Raw genomic sequence first — 18,233 nt, 5'->3', positions numbered from 1 at the left:
TTTTTCAAGTTTACCTCATTTATTGTAGCCTATTGGTTAGTGCAGCAGACTTTGATCCTGGGGAACTGGGTTCTGTTCCCACTGCAGCTCCTTGTGACTGTGGGCAAGTCAATTAACCCTCCATTGCCCCAGGTAGAAAATAAGTACCTGTATATATGTAAACCGCTTTGAATGTAGTTGCAAAATACCACAGAAAGATGGTATATCAAGTCCCATTTCCCCTTTATATTTATTCTTGGCTATTATACTATTGTACCATTAACAAAATAGTTTCATGTTCAACTGTACGTGCTGTACACAGCCTTGGGTGAACCTCTTCATAAAGGTGGTTAATAAATAAGTTGTGCCAATTTAAATGACTTGATGGTGACAGAAAAAGGGGCAAATCACTGAGAAAAAAGTTGGGGAAAAACCTGTACAATGTTCAGGCTTCATGGGGCCCGAGAAAAATGAAGAAAACAGAAATTGCTAAGGGTTGATAAGAGTCCTGAAAAGGGGGAGGGACCCCCCCCCCCCCCCCCCCCCCCCAAAATCTGTTGTCCCTGTCCACTGTTTTTGTTCGTTTGGTATTTAAATGTCTCCATATCTTCCCTCTCTGACCTGTCTTCCATCATATACATATTCAGATCTTAAAGCTTGTCCCATATACTTATGACAAAGATCATTGCCGTTTGTTTAGCTGCCTTCTGAACCGTTTATATGATTTTAACGGTGCAGGCTGCAGAATTGCACACAACTCCAAATGAGATTCTCACCAGAATCCCTCTGCACCCAAGCTTCCCCTTGGTTTTTGCCATTGACTTTCTATCTATTTGGCCATCTTAAGTCATTAGTCATTCTCATATCCTCCTCTTCTTTTGTAGACAGAAGAGCTTCACTCCCTGTACTATACTGCTTCTTTGGATTTTTTCCTAGATCTGCCCCCATGCTATATATACCTTCCAGGGTTACACCATATTAGTATCCAGGTAACAAATTCCTTCTTCTGAAGATGGCAGATGAATTTCACTTAATCTTGGAGGGTCCCCTACGAGATATCTCTAGGGTCCATGATCTAGCTAGCTATAGCAGAAAAGGACTTGTCAGTTGTGCATCCAATCACACAAGTCTTGGAGTGGAGGAGTGGCCTAGTGGTTAGAGTACCGGTCTTGAAATCCAGAGGTGGCCAGTTCAGATCCCACTGCCGTTCCTTGTGATCTTGGGCAAGTCACTTAACCCTCCATTGCCTCAGGTACAAAAATTAGATTGTGAGCCCACCTGGGACAGAGAAATATCTAGAGTACCTGAATGTATCTCACCTTGAGCTACTACTGAAAAAGGTGTGAGCAAAATCCAAATAATAATGACAAATTTCCTCTCCAGCTATAATCAATGGCTAATTTTCAGTGCAGTGCTAACCAGATTTCCACTGTTGGCCACCACACATCCTATTAACCCCACCAGCCAATATTCACTGCTCTGCACTTAGCACACAACCCACCCCATTTGTCACCTGCAGTGCAGTTTAAGCATCTTAAATCAACATAGTCCTCTCAGCCATAACATACTACACATCTCTTCTCCCTCATTATGCTATAACCCCTTTATCTTCCAGGAGCCATTCCTTATTATGCTATACCCCCTTTATCTTCCAGGAGCCAAAAAATACCTACTGTGCTTGAATGTACACCATTTTGATGGCTTGCAGGCAGTATATAAGAAATAAAATTACACAGCCTACACACTACCTCACCCACCACGCCCCGCACACCATGCTTACCCCAACACAGACTTGCTGTTGGTTGGGAGGAGGGCTCAAATGGAGGAAGTGAATTGGTAATATACACAGATCAAGGGTGAGTATAGGAGCTAACCAGACAGCACACTTAAGAGGTGGGAGGCAAGCCATTAAGAAACTCACTGCTGCTTCCTTTCTCTCTACCACAACATGAACCTAGTGGAACTTCAAGTTGTGTAAGTTTTCCTCAGGTTCCTCTAGTGTTTGTATAATGTAATGCATCTTCTTTTATATAATAGATATCCCAAGTTTGAAGTCTTTCAACTTATATGAGCCATGAGGGTTTCCCTCATAGCCTTTCTAGCCACTCACATATGTTTTATCACTTAAATACTCAAAACTGAGCTCTCTAATCTTAATGGGGACTGACAAATACCTTACACAATAGAGCTGATGATATTCTTGTTTCTTTCCTCCACTCCATTTAATACACACAAGCATGCAATTTATTTTAGAACATTTATTTATGTATTTATTTATAGCATTTGTACCCCACATTATGCCAAACAAGTTTGGCATAATGCAGGTTTAGTGGCTTACATCAAACTTTTAAATCAAATTACAGTAAGACAACTATAACGAAAAATTGATGTACTGCTTTTCATAAATACTAGGGCTTCATTTTAATCGTGATTAGTGCTGCGATTAACACACAGTAACATAGTAGATGATGGCAGATAAAGACCTGTACGGTCCATCTAGTCTTTCCAAAGAGATAAATTCATTATATAAGGTATGAGGTAATACAACAATAGTATACATGAACTTGATTTGTCCATGTATTTTCAGGGCATAGACCGTAGAAGTTTGCCCGGAACTGTCCTTGTTCAAAAACTTTTGAAGTTATCGAAGCCCTTGATAAGCTCCATTCCAGCCCATCCAAATTTATCCAGCCATGATCAAGGGCACAGACCATAGGAGTCCGCCCCATACTATCTTTGCGTCCCAATTACCAGTGTCGCCACCTAGTCCCTGCTAAGTTTCTTTGGATTGATTCCTTCTAAACAGGATTCCTACTTGTTTATCCCACACATTTTTGAATTCTGTTATGGTTTTCATCTCCATTACCTGGTGCGGTTGGGCATTCCAAGTATCCACCACCCTCTTGGTGAAAAACTACTTCCTGACATTATTCCTGAGTCGTATTTCCATCAATCTCAATTCATGTCATCTAGATGTACCACCTTCCCGTTTCTGGAAAAGTTTTGTTTGCAGATTAATACCTGTCAAATATTTGAACACCTGTATCATATCACCCCTGGCTCTCCTTTCCTCCAGGTCATACATGTTCTGGTCATCATACATCTTACTATGCAAAATGCATACCATTTTCATCGTTTTTCTTTGATCCACTTCCAGTCTTTTTATATCCTTAGCAAGATACGGCCTCCAAAATTGAACACAATTCTCCAAGAGGGGCCTCACCAATGACTTCTACAGGAGCATCAACACCTCCTTTCTTCTATTGGGTCATACCCTTCTCTATGCAGCCTAGCATCCTTCTGGCCGTGGCCACCGCCTTGTTGCATTGTTTCGTCGCCTTGAGATCCTCAGATACCATCACTCCAAGGTCCCTCTCCTGAGCTGTGCTTATCAATCTCTCTCCTCCTATCCGGTACATAAAGGAATCCTGTGCCGAAGGAATGGATCCTCAGGAGCTTAGTCAAGATCAGGAGGCGGGGCTGGTGGTTGGGAGGCGGGGGTAGTGCTGGGCAGACTTATACGGTCTGTGCCAGAGCCGGTGGTGGGAAGCGGGACTGGTGGTTGGGAGGCGGGGATAGTGCTGAACAGACTTGTACGGTCTGTGCCAGAGCCGGTGGTTGGGAGGCAGGGCTGGTGGTTGGGAGGTGAGGATAGTGCTGGGCAGACTTATACGGTCTGTGCCAGAGCCGGTGGTTGGGAGGAGGGGCTGGTGGTTGGGAGGCGGGGATAGTGCTGGGCAGACTTATACGGTCTGTGCCCTGAAGAGCACAGGTACAAATCAAAGTAGGGTATACACAAAAAGCAGCAAATATGAGTTATCTTGTTGGGCAGACTGGATGGACCGTGCAGGTCTTTTTCTGCCGTCATCTACTATGTTACTATGTTATCTCTTTTGGATTTTTGCACCCCACGTGCATCGTTCTGCACTTCACATTAAATTTTAACTTCCAGACCCTTGACCATTCTTCCAGCGTTTGGCGATCCCTCCTCATGGTTTCTACACTCTCCAAAGTATCCACTCTGTTGGCTGTCTTTGTGTCATCCACAAAAAGGCAAAGCTTTCCTTCTAACCCTCCAGCAATGTCTCTCACAAATATATTAAACAGAATTGGGTCCCTTCACAGACCCCTGAGACACTCCACTGTTCACTTTACTTCCTTTGAGAGGGTTTCATTTACCACCATCCTCTGTTGCCTGTCAGTCAACCAGTTTCCAATCCATTTTACCACTTTGGGTCCTAAGTTCAGCACTCTCAGCTTATTCACGAGCCCTCTCTGAGGGACCTTATCAAAGACTTTGCTGAAATCCAAGTAGCTTACATCTAGCACATCCAGTTCTTTGGTCACCCAGTCAAAGATGTCAATCAGATTTTGTTTGGCAGGATTTTCCTTTGGTAAAGCCAGTTGATCCAGTAATCCGTTGGCTTCCAGAAAGTTAACTAACCTTTCCTTCAGTAGTGACTCCATTATTTTTCCTACCACTGACGTGAGGCTTACTGGCTTGTAGTTTCCCCACTTCTTCCCTGTCCCCGTTTTTGTGAAGAGGGACCACATCAGCCCATCTCCAGTCCTGAGGAACACGTTGATCATTAATCACGATTAAAAAAATTTAACTATGATTAATGATTAACCACCCTCCCTCCCTGTTTACTTTGTTTTTAAGTCTTTGCCCTGCGCTGCCTCAGGTTTTTCCGTCTGACCCATCCTGCCCTCTTCTGATGCAACTTCCTGTTTTCAGAAGGGGGTGCCGGGTCAGAAGGAAAGGCCCGGTGCAGGCCGAGAGCATTTTAATACACTGCTGCTGCTGCAGGGTGAAGATTTAAATAAGGTAAACTGGGGGAGAACCACTGGTGGTCCAGGAGAGATGGGTGGATGAGGTAGGGAGAGGGGGAATTGAGGAACAACACAGGAGGTGAGGCACATTTGAGAGAGAGAGAGAGAATGGGTGAAGGCCCAGGGGAGAGCGCATGGAGGGAGAGAGAATGGTTGAGGGCACAGGGACTTAGAATTGGTGAAGGCAAGGACCAAGTTCCTCATACTCGAAACAGGCTTTGTCTCAGCCTTTCCATGAGGAGTTCTTTGCTGACACTGATACAGAGTGCTCATGAGCATCTGATGAATATCCACAGTACTTCCCATTAGATCCCTCTGCACCAGAGGAGAGATGGAAGTCTCCACCTGACTTTCTCCTTCCCAGCTTTTGTGAGGGAAATGGCAGGTGCCATTTCCATTCATTTGGAGACTGAGAACAAGTCACCAGGCTGAGATGTTAGAGTCCTGGACTGCGCTCTCCTCTTGGAGAGGCCCTGACTGTCCCGCTTCACAAGATCGTGCGTGATGTTCCGGTGAAGAATTGGGAGTCCTGTCTGTCGGTCCTTGCCTTCCCCAAGAAAATTGATACCATGTATCGGATTCAGAGCTCCCCTGGTTTGATAAGCCACAGTTGCCTCATCATACCCAGGTGGTAGAATCTGCGCTTGACACCAGCCAGAAGTTCCAGAGGACTTTGCTTCGGCGCAGATAAGCTTGAACTTGGTGTCCATTGGACAGAAAATGTATCGCGCTTCAATGCTCCATCTCCCATACATAGTCATACCAGCTCTACCGAGTCTCTATTTGGCGGAACTAGTGCACAGTTTGACTGATTTGGTGGATTCTCTCTCACCAGAGCAGGCCGAATCGCTTCGCCAGCTGGCCAAACAGAAGGCTTATAAATTCCTGGCCAGTGGCGCTTAGGATACTTTTGATGTGGCATCCAGGATTTCTTCCCAGAGTATAGCAATGCACAGACTCTCATGGCTGAGTGTCTGACTTGGACCCGGCAGTCTAGCAGAGGTCGGCGGATGCCATGTGCCAGGGGGATAATCTTTTTGGAGAGAAGATGGAGGAGGTTGGCAACTTCATAAAAACACTGATTCCATCGATACTCTCTCCCTCCGGACACCATCTGTACCACCCTCATCCAGGAGGTTTTCAAGCAAGTTGGTCCCTACTACTCACAGAGATGTAAGTTTACTCCTCCTTGCTCTTCTCAGCAGACTTGGCCTCAGTGTTCGTGTTCTCATCAACAGCGTGTGCTTAAGGTCTAGTTGGCTCCCCAGTCAAAATGAGGGTCAAGTTTTTGATTGGCTCCAGCAAAGCATAGCTGCCATAACAATGACCGTTCCGGACGACCTCTGGTGGAGGGGAAACTGAGCTTTTTCCAAGAAAGGTGGCCCTTTGTAATCTTAGACTGGTGGGTTCTCCAAATAGTCCGTCTCTGTTGCACCCTGCATTGTACCCTGCCTTCTTGAGACCATCTTGCTTCAGCTCTCATCACAAAGAAGTACTTGCAGGGAACTCTTTGCCCTTCTGAAGGCCCATGCCATCGAGGAGAAGGGAAGAGATTCTGTTCCAGGTACTTCCTTGTCCTAAAAAAGACTAGGGAGATGCGTCCCATTCTAGACATAAGGTCCCTGAACAAATTTCTGGTCAAAGAAAAATTCAGGATGGTTTTCTAGGACACCCTTTTCCCAATGATTCAGGCGCAAACTTGGCTCTCTGGACTTAAAAGATGCATACACTCGTATCCCAATACTTTTAGGCCACAGGAAGTATCTCAGATTTTGGGTGGGAACACATCACTTTCAGGACCGCATGTTTCTATTTGGACTCATCAGCTCCCAGGGTTTTCACTAAATGTCTATCAGTAATCGCAACGTTGCTACGGAGACTGGGATTCCATGTGTTTCCCCACCTGGACGATTGATGAAGAGCACTTCGAAGGACAGTGCTCATGAGACCACGCGGAGAACTATTTGGGTTCTAGAGCTACTTGGGTTCTTTTTAAACTACCCCAAGTCCCATCTGCTCCCGGTTCAGCAATTGGAGCACTGCTAGACACACAGCAGGTGCATGCCTTTCTCCCTGTGCCGAGGGTGGATGCCCTAGTTACAATTGCTACTCAGGTTTGAGTCAGCCAGCAGGTCACAGCTTGGCAGTTGTTGAGGTTTCTAGGCCTTCACTGTGCATGTCACTCCCTTGACTATCTTCACATGAGGGACCGCTCAGTGGGCCCTAGCTTCCCAGTTGTGTCAGGCCTCTGGGAACCTAGTGGATGTCATCCAGTTAACACCGAAGTTGGCTCAGTCCTTCCTCTGGGACAACTTGTTTGAATTTGACCGTGAGACTTCTATTCCAAATTCCACAGCCCAAAGGGTGCTGACAACGGATGCATCCTGCCTGGGGTGGGGAGCTTACTTGGATGAGCTTCACACTCAAGGTGCTTGGTCAGCTCAGGAGACAGAACTTCAGATCAACCTTCTGAAGCTATGGGCAATCTGGAACGCTCTAAAGGCTTTCAGAGATTGGCTGTTCAGCCAAATTGTTCTCATTCAAATGGACAATCAGGTTGTAGTGTATTACACCAGCAAGCGGAGGGGTGGGGGGGGGGGGGGTACCGGATCTATACCCTCTGTATCAGGAGGCCATCCAGATGTGGCAATGGCTTGTCCAGAATGGGATAGTTCTGAGCCACCTACCTGACGGGAAAATCCAACAACCTGGCCGACAGACTGAACAGGGTCATGCAACTGCACGAGTAGTCACTCAACATGGACGTTGCGAGATCTTCCAAGTGTGGGGCACCCCTCTGTGGATCTCTTTGCCATTCCAATAGCAAAGTCCCTCAGTGCTGTTCCAGGCTCAGGGCACCCGACAGACTAGCGTCAGGTGCCTTTCTTCTCCATTGGAGGAATGGCCTTCTTTATATGTATCCTTCCATCCCTCTCATGGGGAAGACCTTGCTGAAACTCGAGCAAAACCTGGGAACCATGATCCTGATAGCCCCATATTGGCCCAATCAGATTTAGTTCCCTCTTCTGGAATTATCCTCTGAAGAACCTTGGAGATTGGAGTGTTTTCTGACCCCCATAAAGCACAACAAGGTATCTCTTCTACATACCAACCTCCAGTCCCTGGCCCTCGCAGCCTGGATGTTGAGAGCTTAGAATTTGCTTCTTTGCATCTTCCTGGGGGTGTCTCCAGAGTCTTGCTGGCTTCCAGGAAAGATTCCACCAAGAGGTGTTCCTTCAAGTGGAGGAGGTTTGCTGTCTGGTGTGAGGACAAGGTCCTAGATCCTCTTTCTTGCCCTGCACAGACCCTTCTTGAATACCTTCTGCACCTCTCTAAGTCTGGTCTTAAGACTAACTCCTTATTTATCACTTTTGTACCCTCAATCATATACAAGTTCAATCTTTTATTTATGAACCAGATGTTAAGTAATATACAAGATTCAAGTCTTATCCTGTTCTCTGTCTGTATTAGCGACAGATAATAAGCAAAGTTTTGAATGTATAAATAAGGATACTGTACTAAGGGGCTGATTTTCGAAAGGTTTTTTTTTTCCATTTATTATTATTATTTTTAATCTATGAGGAAAGACAATAAGTCAGACCCAGAAAATACATTTTTCTGAGTGGTGTGTGTGTGGTGACAAATGTATACTACTTTGGGTAGAGTTTTCAGTATCTTGCTGTTTTTGTTAAGCAGTATATTCATGTTCTTGCTGTTAGAGGTTTTGTGCAAGAGTGCAGTGGTCGATGACAGTAGACTTCTTTGTTTGGGAGCATCAAGTCCTATCCTTATGCAGGAGCACAGTAGAGGCCAGTTTTCCATTTCACCAAGACAGGGGGATGCTTCAGACACATCCTAGACCTCAAAGAGGCCAACATGTTGTTTCATATACCCTGCTTTATAATACATAGGTAATGAAAAGAACTTGAGGGCAGTCTCCAGGGTGTTATTTCTTTCCCACTCTGCTTTTTAATTGAAAATTTGTGTCTGTGTGCATTTTAATTTTTATACACATAGCTGCTATGTTCTAAATTTAAGAAAGCATAATATCGACTATAATAAAAAGCAACCTCAACGTTCTGAGGACACTGACGTCACTGAAGTCAGTCAGTCTCCCAGAACGGTTCGTGGATTCATGGTGGTGAAGCCACCCCACAGATCTGTGCCCCGCCCTCGCGTCAAACGTCATGACGTCGAGGGCAGGAACAAAAAATCAACTAAACAAACGGTTGACCCCCCCCCCCCCCCCCCCCAAAGCTGCAGCTGCACACAAGGACCTCCAGCACCCCCCCCCCCCCCCCCCCCCCGCAATAACCCCCTCCTGAGTCACCCACCTTCGCGTTGCTTTGCCGGCGGGGGACCCGAAACCCCGCCAGCACAAGCCCTGTCTGCTCACTACGGCGGCGTCTTCGGCGTTCCTAGCCTGTGGAGGCAGGGCTTCTGTGCGTCTGACGTCCTGCACGTGCATGACGTCAGACACACAGAACTCTGCCCTGCACAGCTACCAACGCCGACGATGACGCCGTAGTCAGCACACAGGACTTGTGGTGGCGGGGTTCCGGGTCCCCGCCGCCAAACCAACGCGAAGGTGGGTGCGATGGGCATGGTGGGTCGGATGGCTGCATCCGGATGCATCGCCGTGGGTGCGATGGTGCCGGGAGGGGGGGCATCGCACCTCACAGGCAACTGCTAAATGAGGAAAACCTTGCTAGCGCCCGTTTCATTTGTGTCAGAAACGGGCCTTTTTTACTAGTTGTGTAATAATGTTGCTAAGTGGTCACCAGTCCATTAAGGAGCATTGAAAATTCATGCTACTAAGGGCCTTATGCAAAAAGAAATTTTTGTGGTATGCGCACTCTGGGTAAATGCCCTCTTTCAGTGAGGCCTTAAATGTAGAGCTTAACATTTGGGTTTATAAATTGACAAGATGAATTTAAGATTACAAATCCCCAAAATTAAAAAAAAAAAAAAAGAATAGTCTACTGATATGGTAGATTTTTATTCTATTCTGAAACTGACTTTTTAAAACATTACTTTAACCTAGGCATCTGTTGTTTTGCCGTGTAACGTTGGGCAAGTCTTTCTTGCAATTCAGTGCAATGAAAATGGCTCATTCCCCACCAGGGCACCATTCAGTTACTGGCCGGCCTAGTGTGAATGGATTGGCTTTGGCAGAGTATGTCATCTACAGAGGAGAGCAGGTAATGTTCAGTGTCTTTTCTCTTGTAAAGTTATGGTTTGCTGAGTATTAAAGAATATGAATGCATTTCTTTATTGTATACTTAAAAGCATTTGTTATAGTCTGGATATTCCTTGTCCTAGACCAGTCCAGAAAGTGGGTTGTGCTCCTCAACAATCTGCTAGAGGCAGGGAACACAATTTCGATGACATCACCACCAGTATAAGGAGAGGTTGTGCAAACCTGAAACTTTTCAGTGTTCTCTGCCTTCAGCAGATGTTTATAGTTTGGACTGGTGCAGAGTCCTTTAGTTTAGAAAATGTTATTGCTTGCTTTCAGTTTGATGGAATCTGTCCCGAAGAAAGGCTATTAACACAAAGTAATTAAATGAAGAGAAGGCAGTACAATTATCTTACTAGTTTTGGTGGAATAGGGTCAGGAGATGAAAAAGATTAAGATATACTATAAATAGCAATCTAGTAACATCTGAAAGTGTAGGAAGATTAAAATGTGATAAAATTTTGTAGGCAGGATACAGGATCAGTTCCTATTTCTTCCAAAGTTACGCCAGGTAACATCATCAATAGAAGGCAAGGATTTCCTCAACTAGTCCAAAAACTCAGCTGCCAAGGGACTCCCCCAGTAAGTTAGCCATTTGTGGCAAATTCTTATTTGATGAAGACTTTTGAGAAGCTGGTCAACGATCTGGGTGAGGCCAGACTGCAGTGGCTTACCAAGGATCAGGCAAGTTAATCTTCTCTAAGCACTCTGCAAGTTGAAGCACCCTTCCCTCCACTCCCTCTGTTGAAACTAAATTGGATAAGCAAGCCTCTACCCCCTGTTACAGCTGAGGCCATTTCAAGACTCAGCTATTTTGAGGGGGGCATAATGTAGTGGAGGCTCCTTCTCCTTTGGGGGAGCTAAGGGAGTCCATTGAGTTGCAGTTGATCCACTCCAAAGTGGTACATCTGGGTCCAGCAGTGTGTGCCTAACAGTTTTCAGAACCCTTTTTATATGCTTTTATGGTGTTCCTTTGTGGGTTGGTATCCAAGAGGGTAGTTGTCAGTGACCCCTGCAGTGACTTCTTTGTTTGGGGGCCATTGGTTCCTGTCCCTGTACAGGAGCATGGTTGAAGCTGGTTTTCCCTTTACTTCATTGTCCTCAAGAAAGGAGAATGCCTGGGCCCGTCCTGACCTCAGGGGGCCAACACAGCACTTCATGTACCCTGCTTTCACATGGAACCTTAAAATCAGTGATTGCAGTTTGGAAAAGTTCCTCCCCTCCCTGGACCTGTTGGAGATGTATTTTCATATATTGTTCATACCAGATAGTAGTGGTGATGTCTTATCCCTGCTGGGAGGGCATCAGTCCATTCCTACTTGACAGGTGTTCTAATTTGCTCAGTTAGCCACTTAAGAGACTTCCAGATGCTGAGATCCTGGGCTGGGTGGTAAATTGGCAAAAAGCAGTCTGGTTTTGGCCCAGGTCCTTAAGTATCTGGGGGCTCAATGTGACATAATAGTAAGCAAGGTCTTCCTGGTGAGTGGAAACTGACTACCAGGCATTCCAGTTGGTTGTGAAATGCTGAGGTTGACCACTATTCGATATGTTGGCAACAAAGTGCCTCAATTCTTCAGTTACAGGAGGGAGCCCTTGATAAGGATGGATGCACTAATTGAACTATGGCCCCAGGAGGATCTCTTGTACATGTTTCCTCCTTGGCTGCTCATATGGAGAGTATCACTCATGTCTAGTCATCCTTGGGACTGCAGACTGGCTTCACGGACCATGGTAGGCTGATGTGATCAAGCTGCTGGCAGGACCCCCACCTGCAGCTGCTCATAGACCAGGCCTCTTTCATCAGGGACCTCTTATGGCAGATCCGTAGCCCTTTTGGCTTATGGTTTAACCCTTCCTTGAGAGAAGGAAGTTAAAACAAAAAGACTGTTCAGTGGTAATGAAAACATTTTATTTAGGACAGAGCTTCCATTTTGCTTGCCTATGTGCAGGTCTAGAGGTTGTTTGAGTCTTGGTGTGGAGATCTTGCATTGTCGGCACAGAAAGCCAATAGTCCCTCAATCTTGGTTTGTTTGTAGGGTAACCTAAACATTGGGCTTGCCCTCAATTCATTTGGAGCACAGTTGTCAGTGTTACCCTGTCCCAATGGACACGTAGAAGAGGTTTCTTTGGCAGCACACTGGTATCTTGTGCTTAAAGGGGTTGAAGTAGCTTTGTCCTTCTTTTCATCAAGTAGTGCTTCTTTAGGATCTCAATTTGGTTTGAGAGCTCTAGTGGGATCTCCGTTCAGGCCACGATACTGAAGGATTTGACCCCAAAAGCAGTGTTTTTGGCTGCAGTTTGTTTAGTAAGGTGCATATTGGAGCTGCAGGCTCTCTTCGTGTAGGGATCTTTAGCTTTCTTTATCTGTGGATTTGGTATCACTGCATACCAGTCCATCCTTTTTGCTGAAGGTCCTCTCTCTGTTTTACATAAATTAAATGGTTTGCCTGCCAGCCTTTGCCAGAAGAGGTCTGTGTTCCTGGATATTCGATGGGTGTTTATTGTGGTACTGGACAGTGATTAATTCATTTTTAGATCACATTTTCAGTCTGTTTAGTGAGTCATGTAAAAGAGCATCGGCTGCCAAGTCTTCTGTCTCTCCTGAATTTGAGAGGCCATCACTTCAGTGTATTTGCTGAGTCATAAGGAAGTTCTGGTGGGCCTTTAGCACTTATTCATGGCGAGTGTAAGCAGCATCCTAGGCAGAGTTGGGAATAGTTGTACCAGAAGATATTTTGCAAAGTGATGGTCTGGTTGTCTCTCCATTCTTTGTTAAACATTACAGATTGGATATTTGGTCTAGGGAGGACAGCGCCATCAGGAGTGCATTCTTAAGGTACATTCCTGGTTGTCTTCCTATTCATAATATAGTAGATGACTGCAGATAAAGACCTATATGGTCCATCTAGTCTGCCCACCAAGATAAACTCATAGTAATCTTACTTGATCTTGGTTTGTCCTTGCCATTTTCAAGGCACAGGCTGTAGAAGTCTGCTCAGCACTGGCCTTGTTCCCCAACTACTTGAAGCTGACATTGAAGCCCTGCTCCCAAATCTGTCCAGCAGCCCATCCAAATCAGCTGCGAAGGTCAAACATTTACATCAGGCATGGATGCTGTTCAAAAATACCATCCTGGAAGCCCAGGCCAAATATATTCCATGCATTAAAAAAGAAGGAAGGAAGACCAAATGACATCCAGCATGGTTAAAAAATGAGGTGAATGAAGCTATTAGAGCTAAAAGAAAATCCTTCAGAAAATGGAAGAATGATCTGACTGAAAATAACAAGAAAAAGAATAAGGAATGTCAAGTCAAATGCAAAGCGCTGATAAGGAAGGGAAAGAGGGACTTTGAAAGGTTGCATTGGAGGCAAAAACATACAGTAAAAATGTTTTTTTTAGGTATATTAATAGCAAGAAGCTGGCAAAAGAATCAGTTGGACCGCTAGATGACCAAGGGTTAAAAGGGGCACTCAGGGAAGACAAAGCTATAGCAGAGAGATTAAATGAATTCTTTGCTTCGGTCTTCACCGATAAAGATTTTGGAGAGATACCAGTGCCAGAAAAGATATTCAAAGCTGACGAGTCAGAGAAACTGAATGAAATCTCTAAAAACGTGGAAGATATAATGGCGCAACTTGACAAACTGAAGAGTAGCAAATCGCCTGGACCAGATGGTATTCATCCCAGAGTACTGATAGAATTGAAAAATGAACTTGCAGAGCTATTGTTAGTAACATCTAATTTATCTTTAAAATCAAGCATGGTAGTGGAAGATTGGAGGGTGGCCAATGTAATGCTGATTTTTAAAAAAGGTTCCAGGGGTGATCCGGGTAATTAAAGACCAGTGAGCCTGATGTCGGTGCTAGGCAAAATGGTAGAGACTATTATAAAGAACAAAATTACAGAGCATATTCAAAAGCATGGATTAATGAGACGAAAGCCAACATGGATTTAGTGAATGGAAATCTTGCCTCACCAGTCTATTACATTTATTTGAAGGGGTGAACAAACGTGAATAAAGGTGAGCTGGTCGATGTGTATCTGGATTTTCAAAAGGCATTTGACAAAGTACCTCTTGAAAGATTCCAGAGAAAATTGGAGAGTCATGGGAAAGAAGGTAGTGTCCTATTGTGAATTAAAAACTGGTTAAAAGATAGAAAACAGTACTACTACTACTTACCATTTCTATAGCGCTGCTAGACATACGCAGCACTGTACACTTGAACATGAAGAGACAGTCCCTGCTCGACAGAGCTTACAATCTAATTAGGACAAACAAGAGATAAGGGAATATTAAAGTGAGGATGATAAAATAAGAGTAGTGTTAAATGGTCAGTATTCTCAGTGGAGAAGAGTAGACAGTGGGTTTCCCAAGGGGTCTGTGCTGGGACCGTTGCAAGAGGATTGTGAAAAATTACAAGAGAACCTTACGAGACTGGGCATCCAAATGACAGATGACATGTAATGTGAGCAAGTGCAAAGTGATGCATGTGGGAAAGAGGAACCTGGACTATAGCTATGTAATGCGAGGTTATTTGCTACATTTGTATCCCACATTATCCCACCTATTTGCAGGCTCATTAGGAGTCATAGCCCGGGAAAGGGTTCTAGGTATCATCATTGATGCGTTGAAACCCTCTGGTCAGTGTGCAGATGCGGTGGCTAAGAAAGCAAATAGAATGTTAGGTATTATTAGGAAAGGAATGGAAAACATTATACTCTCTTTGTATTGTTCCATGGTTCAACCGCACCTCAAATATGTGCATTTCTGGTCACTGCATCTTAAAAAAAGATATAGTGGAATTAGAAAAGAGACAGAGAAGGGCGATGAAAATGATAAAGGGGATGGGACAACTTCCCTGAGAGGAAAGGCTAAAGTGACTACGGCTTTTCAGCTTGGAGTAGAGACGGCTGAGGGGAGATATGATAGAGGTCTATAAAATAATGAGTGGACTGAAACGGGTAGATGTGAATCGCATGTTTGCTCTTTCCAAAAATACTAGGACTAGTAAATTTAAAACAAATGAGAAAAAAAATGTCTTCACTCAACGTGTAATTAAACTCTGGAATTTGTAGTAAAAGCAGTTAGCTTAGCGGGGTTTAAAAATGGTTTGGATAGCTTCCTAAAATAAGTCCATAAGCCATTATTAAAATGACTTGGGGAAAAATCCACTGCTTGTTTCTAGAATAAGAAGCATAAAATATATTTTACTGTTTTGGGATCTTGCCTGGTACTTTGTGACCTGGATTGGCCACTGTTGGAAACAGGATGCTGGGCTTGATGGACCTTCGGTCCATCCCAGTATTGCAATACTTATGCACCTCCTTTTGCGTCTTGAACTGGCGACTAGTCTGCTCATGATGATGGATAGCAAAAGTTATGTCTGTCTGTTTTATAGTATTACTGGATTAGAGCTGAAGTTTAAAAACAAATGTACATTAGAATGTGCCTGTATATTAGAGCACATTTAGTTAGCATGTCTTAAGTTTAGTTTGAGCTAAATCAATCTAAAGCACATAAGTCGATTAGTCCATGTTAAAGTGTTCTAATTCACATTACGTTTTCTTGCATATTGTAAAAAATGTTTTTTATTAAAACAAATGTGTGAAATGAACCAAAAAAAAGTTCAGAAATTGGGGAAAAAATACAAGTGGACTGGAAGCAAATCAAAAAGTGTTCTCTGTGCATATTTCCACAAGGTCTCAGTGGTGCATGTGAACACAGAATCCCCCGTTGTAGTTAAGAGTTCAAAAGTAAATTCAGGATTGTCTTACTTGACCTATGTCTTTTTCCAGGCTTATCCAGAATATTTGATTGCATATCAGATTGTGAAGCCTGAAGTCACACCTGAAGGGTAAATTGGTTGTGGATACAAACTCTGAGGTCAGAAGATACCTCAGCTGCAGCAAACCTCCAGTTTTCTTGAGTCAAGGCAAAATTATATCAAGAGTCTTGTGATAAAAAGTGTGAATAAAGAACTAACATTCTGATATGCTAAAGCTTTAAGTAATGTACATTTTTTTAAACATCCAACATTTTTCTGTTCTTCAGCACTTTAACAGATGCCGTTCCATTTAAAAATGGATGTCTGTATTAAATTATCCACAAAAGTTGTTCGACTTGAACCTTGTTTTATATAACACTATGGACATCTAGCCCAAAACATAATCCTCTGTAAGGAGCTTGTTTTACTAATACTGTGTACTTTAAGCACAGCATTTACACTGAATACATCATTTGTAAAACTGTAAATAAGAGCTTTTGTACTAGCCCAGTATTTATTTACATTGCTTTGTAATATAAATTTACTGTTTTAGAGTAGCATTCTTGTACAAAATTATCTGAAGAGTGGTTTTGTAAATGCATTGTTATGTGTTATATATTGATGGCTAGTTGATTCTAGCGCTGTTGAGAATTCTTGAGCTCACACAATGATCAGGCAAAATGTAGAGAGAAGAATGATGACAGATTCATTTTAATAATTAAAAAAAAAGTTTAATTGAAATTAATTTAGAAGGTTGTAACAAATGGCATTCCTGGAACTATACCAGAGTAACATTTCAAAATGTTTATCAAAATACTTCTTGGCATACATAACTATTTGAATTCTTATTTTTGAGAGTGGGACTGTAGATTCTTATAATAGGGTACCTTAACTAATTGTCACTGCTTTCTTCCAGCATTACTTTTGTCTCTTGGTTTCTCATAGTCTTACAAAATTATCTTCTAGGATTTCAAATTTTTCATTGGAGTAAAAATTAGTAGTGCCTGATGTTGCAGCATTAGACATGAAATGACTTGTGAAACCATGACCACATAACTGAGCCAGATTACAACTTACAAGATTTATATGTCAAGGGTATACTGTTGCAAGTATAAAATGATTATTAAAGTTTATTTTACTCTTTGATTTTGATTTTATGAATAGTGGAGGAATTCTGAACATCCTATTTACAGTGTTTGAGTACAGTATGAATTCTGTGGTTAGAACTTACTCCAGTTGTACTTGATTTGTTAAAAAGATCATTTTGGAATGCTATTGATGCTATTGGTAGAATTTTATTTTTCATATGTATAGTGTGGCTTAATTTCTAATGGGCCATTTCAGACCTGATACAAGGAACTTTCTACTTAATAATTGCTCAAATTGAATGTCAAAGACTTTTTTACATGAGCTTCACTGTTCCATATGACTTATTTCAATAATTTTTATAAAAATGCCAGCAAATGTGAGAATATTCATGAGAGAACTTTGAACAGAGAGGAAAAGAATTTAATTCTCTGAAGACTTTATCTTGCATTAGTGTTTCAGTGGTTGGGATCTTACCAGCCACTGACAATTTTTCTAAAATGTTATTTTGTAATTCATATTTACATAAACTGAATTGTTGAACTTTATCCCTAATTATGGTATTTTTCAATAGATCATATCGGGCCATACATCAAAACTTTGAAACATCTTACCAGAAAATCCCATGACCCTGAAGTTTAATGACTGTACTCTGATATATTACTCCTTTTCTTAAAATCATAGAGTGATGCTGGTGTTGGTTGAAACATGCAGACTTCGTGGTTAAATAAGATAACACAAACCGTTTACACTGATGTATTCAGCAATGTGTTTATTTTAGAAATAGTTTTTTCTGTGAATGGTTATCTATTCTGTCTTGTAAATCAGTATATTGGCATGGAATGGTTTTTCAACTGGTACCTGTATTATTGCCATAACATGGGGTTTTGTCTTAATGTTTCTGGGTGTGTTTTGTTTTGGAGGGGGGGGTTGGCGTAAGATCCCTGAAGGATGAAAACTGTAATGATTTGATAGTCTTGTGATTTTCTTGTGAAGTGCAATTCCAACCCTTCATGTACAATTAATGCTACTTTATTCATTTTAAGAGTGTCTTCTATGTACTGTATCACATTCCACGCTAATGTAATATTAAATAAAAATAAGAATTTCACTGGCTTGGTGAAGCAGCAATAACTGTAAATTTTGCAAATATGTAGAGCGTAACAAACAGCATAAGTAGTCATAAAGATATGCATATATATATATATAGAGAGAGAGAATGAATGAGAATCTCCTGTATACAAGTAACAACTTAAGGGGCTGCCATTTATGTGACAGTTTCTTGGCAGATTATTAGGTGGTTTGGCATCATCTTCCCTAGTGATCTTTA

General features: G+C 42.7%; 1 protein-coding gene across 1 annotated transcript in view; it reads left to right on the top strand.

Moving 5' to 3' along the window:
• Positions 1-18,019, top strand: part of TNKS2 (tankyrase 2) — a 163,499-nt gene extending 145,480 nt beyond the window's left edge. Inside the window, exons 26-27 of the mRNA XM_030203045.1 lie at positions 9,857-10,013; positions 15,849-18,019. Of these exons, the coding sequence (XP_030058905.1) occupies positions 9,857-10,013; positions 15,849-15,911 (220 nt within the window). The 3' untranslated portion in view covers positions 15,912-18,019. The remainder of the gene's footprint in view (positions 1-9,856; positions 10,014-15,848) is intronic.
• The last annotated feature ends 214 nt before the right edge of the window (positions 18,020-18,233 follow it).

Source organism: Microcaecilia unicolor, chromosome 5 (assembly GCF_901765095.1).
Source record: "Microcaecilia unicolor chromosome 5, aMicUni1.1, whole genome shotgun sequence".
Classification (NCBI taxonomy): Eukaryota; Metazoa; Chordata; class Amphibia; order Gymnophiona; family Siphonopidae; genus Microcaecilia; species Microcaecilia unicolor.
This window is presented reverse-complemented; position numbering and strand designations above follow the sequence as displayed.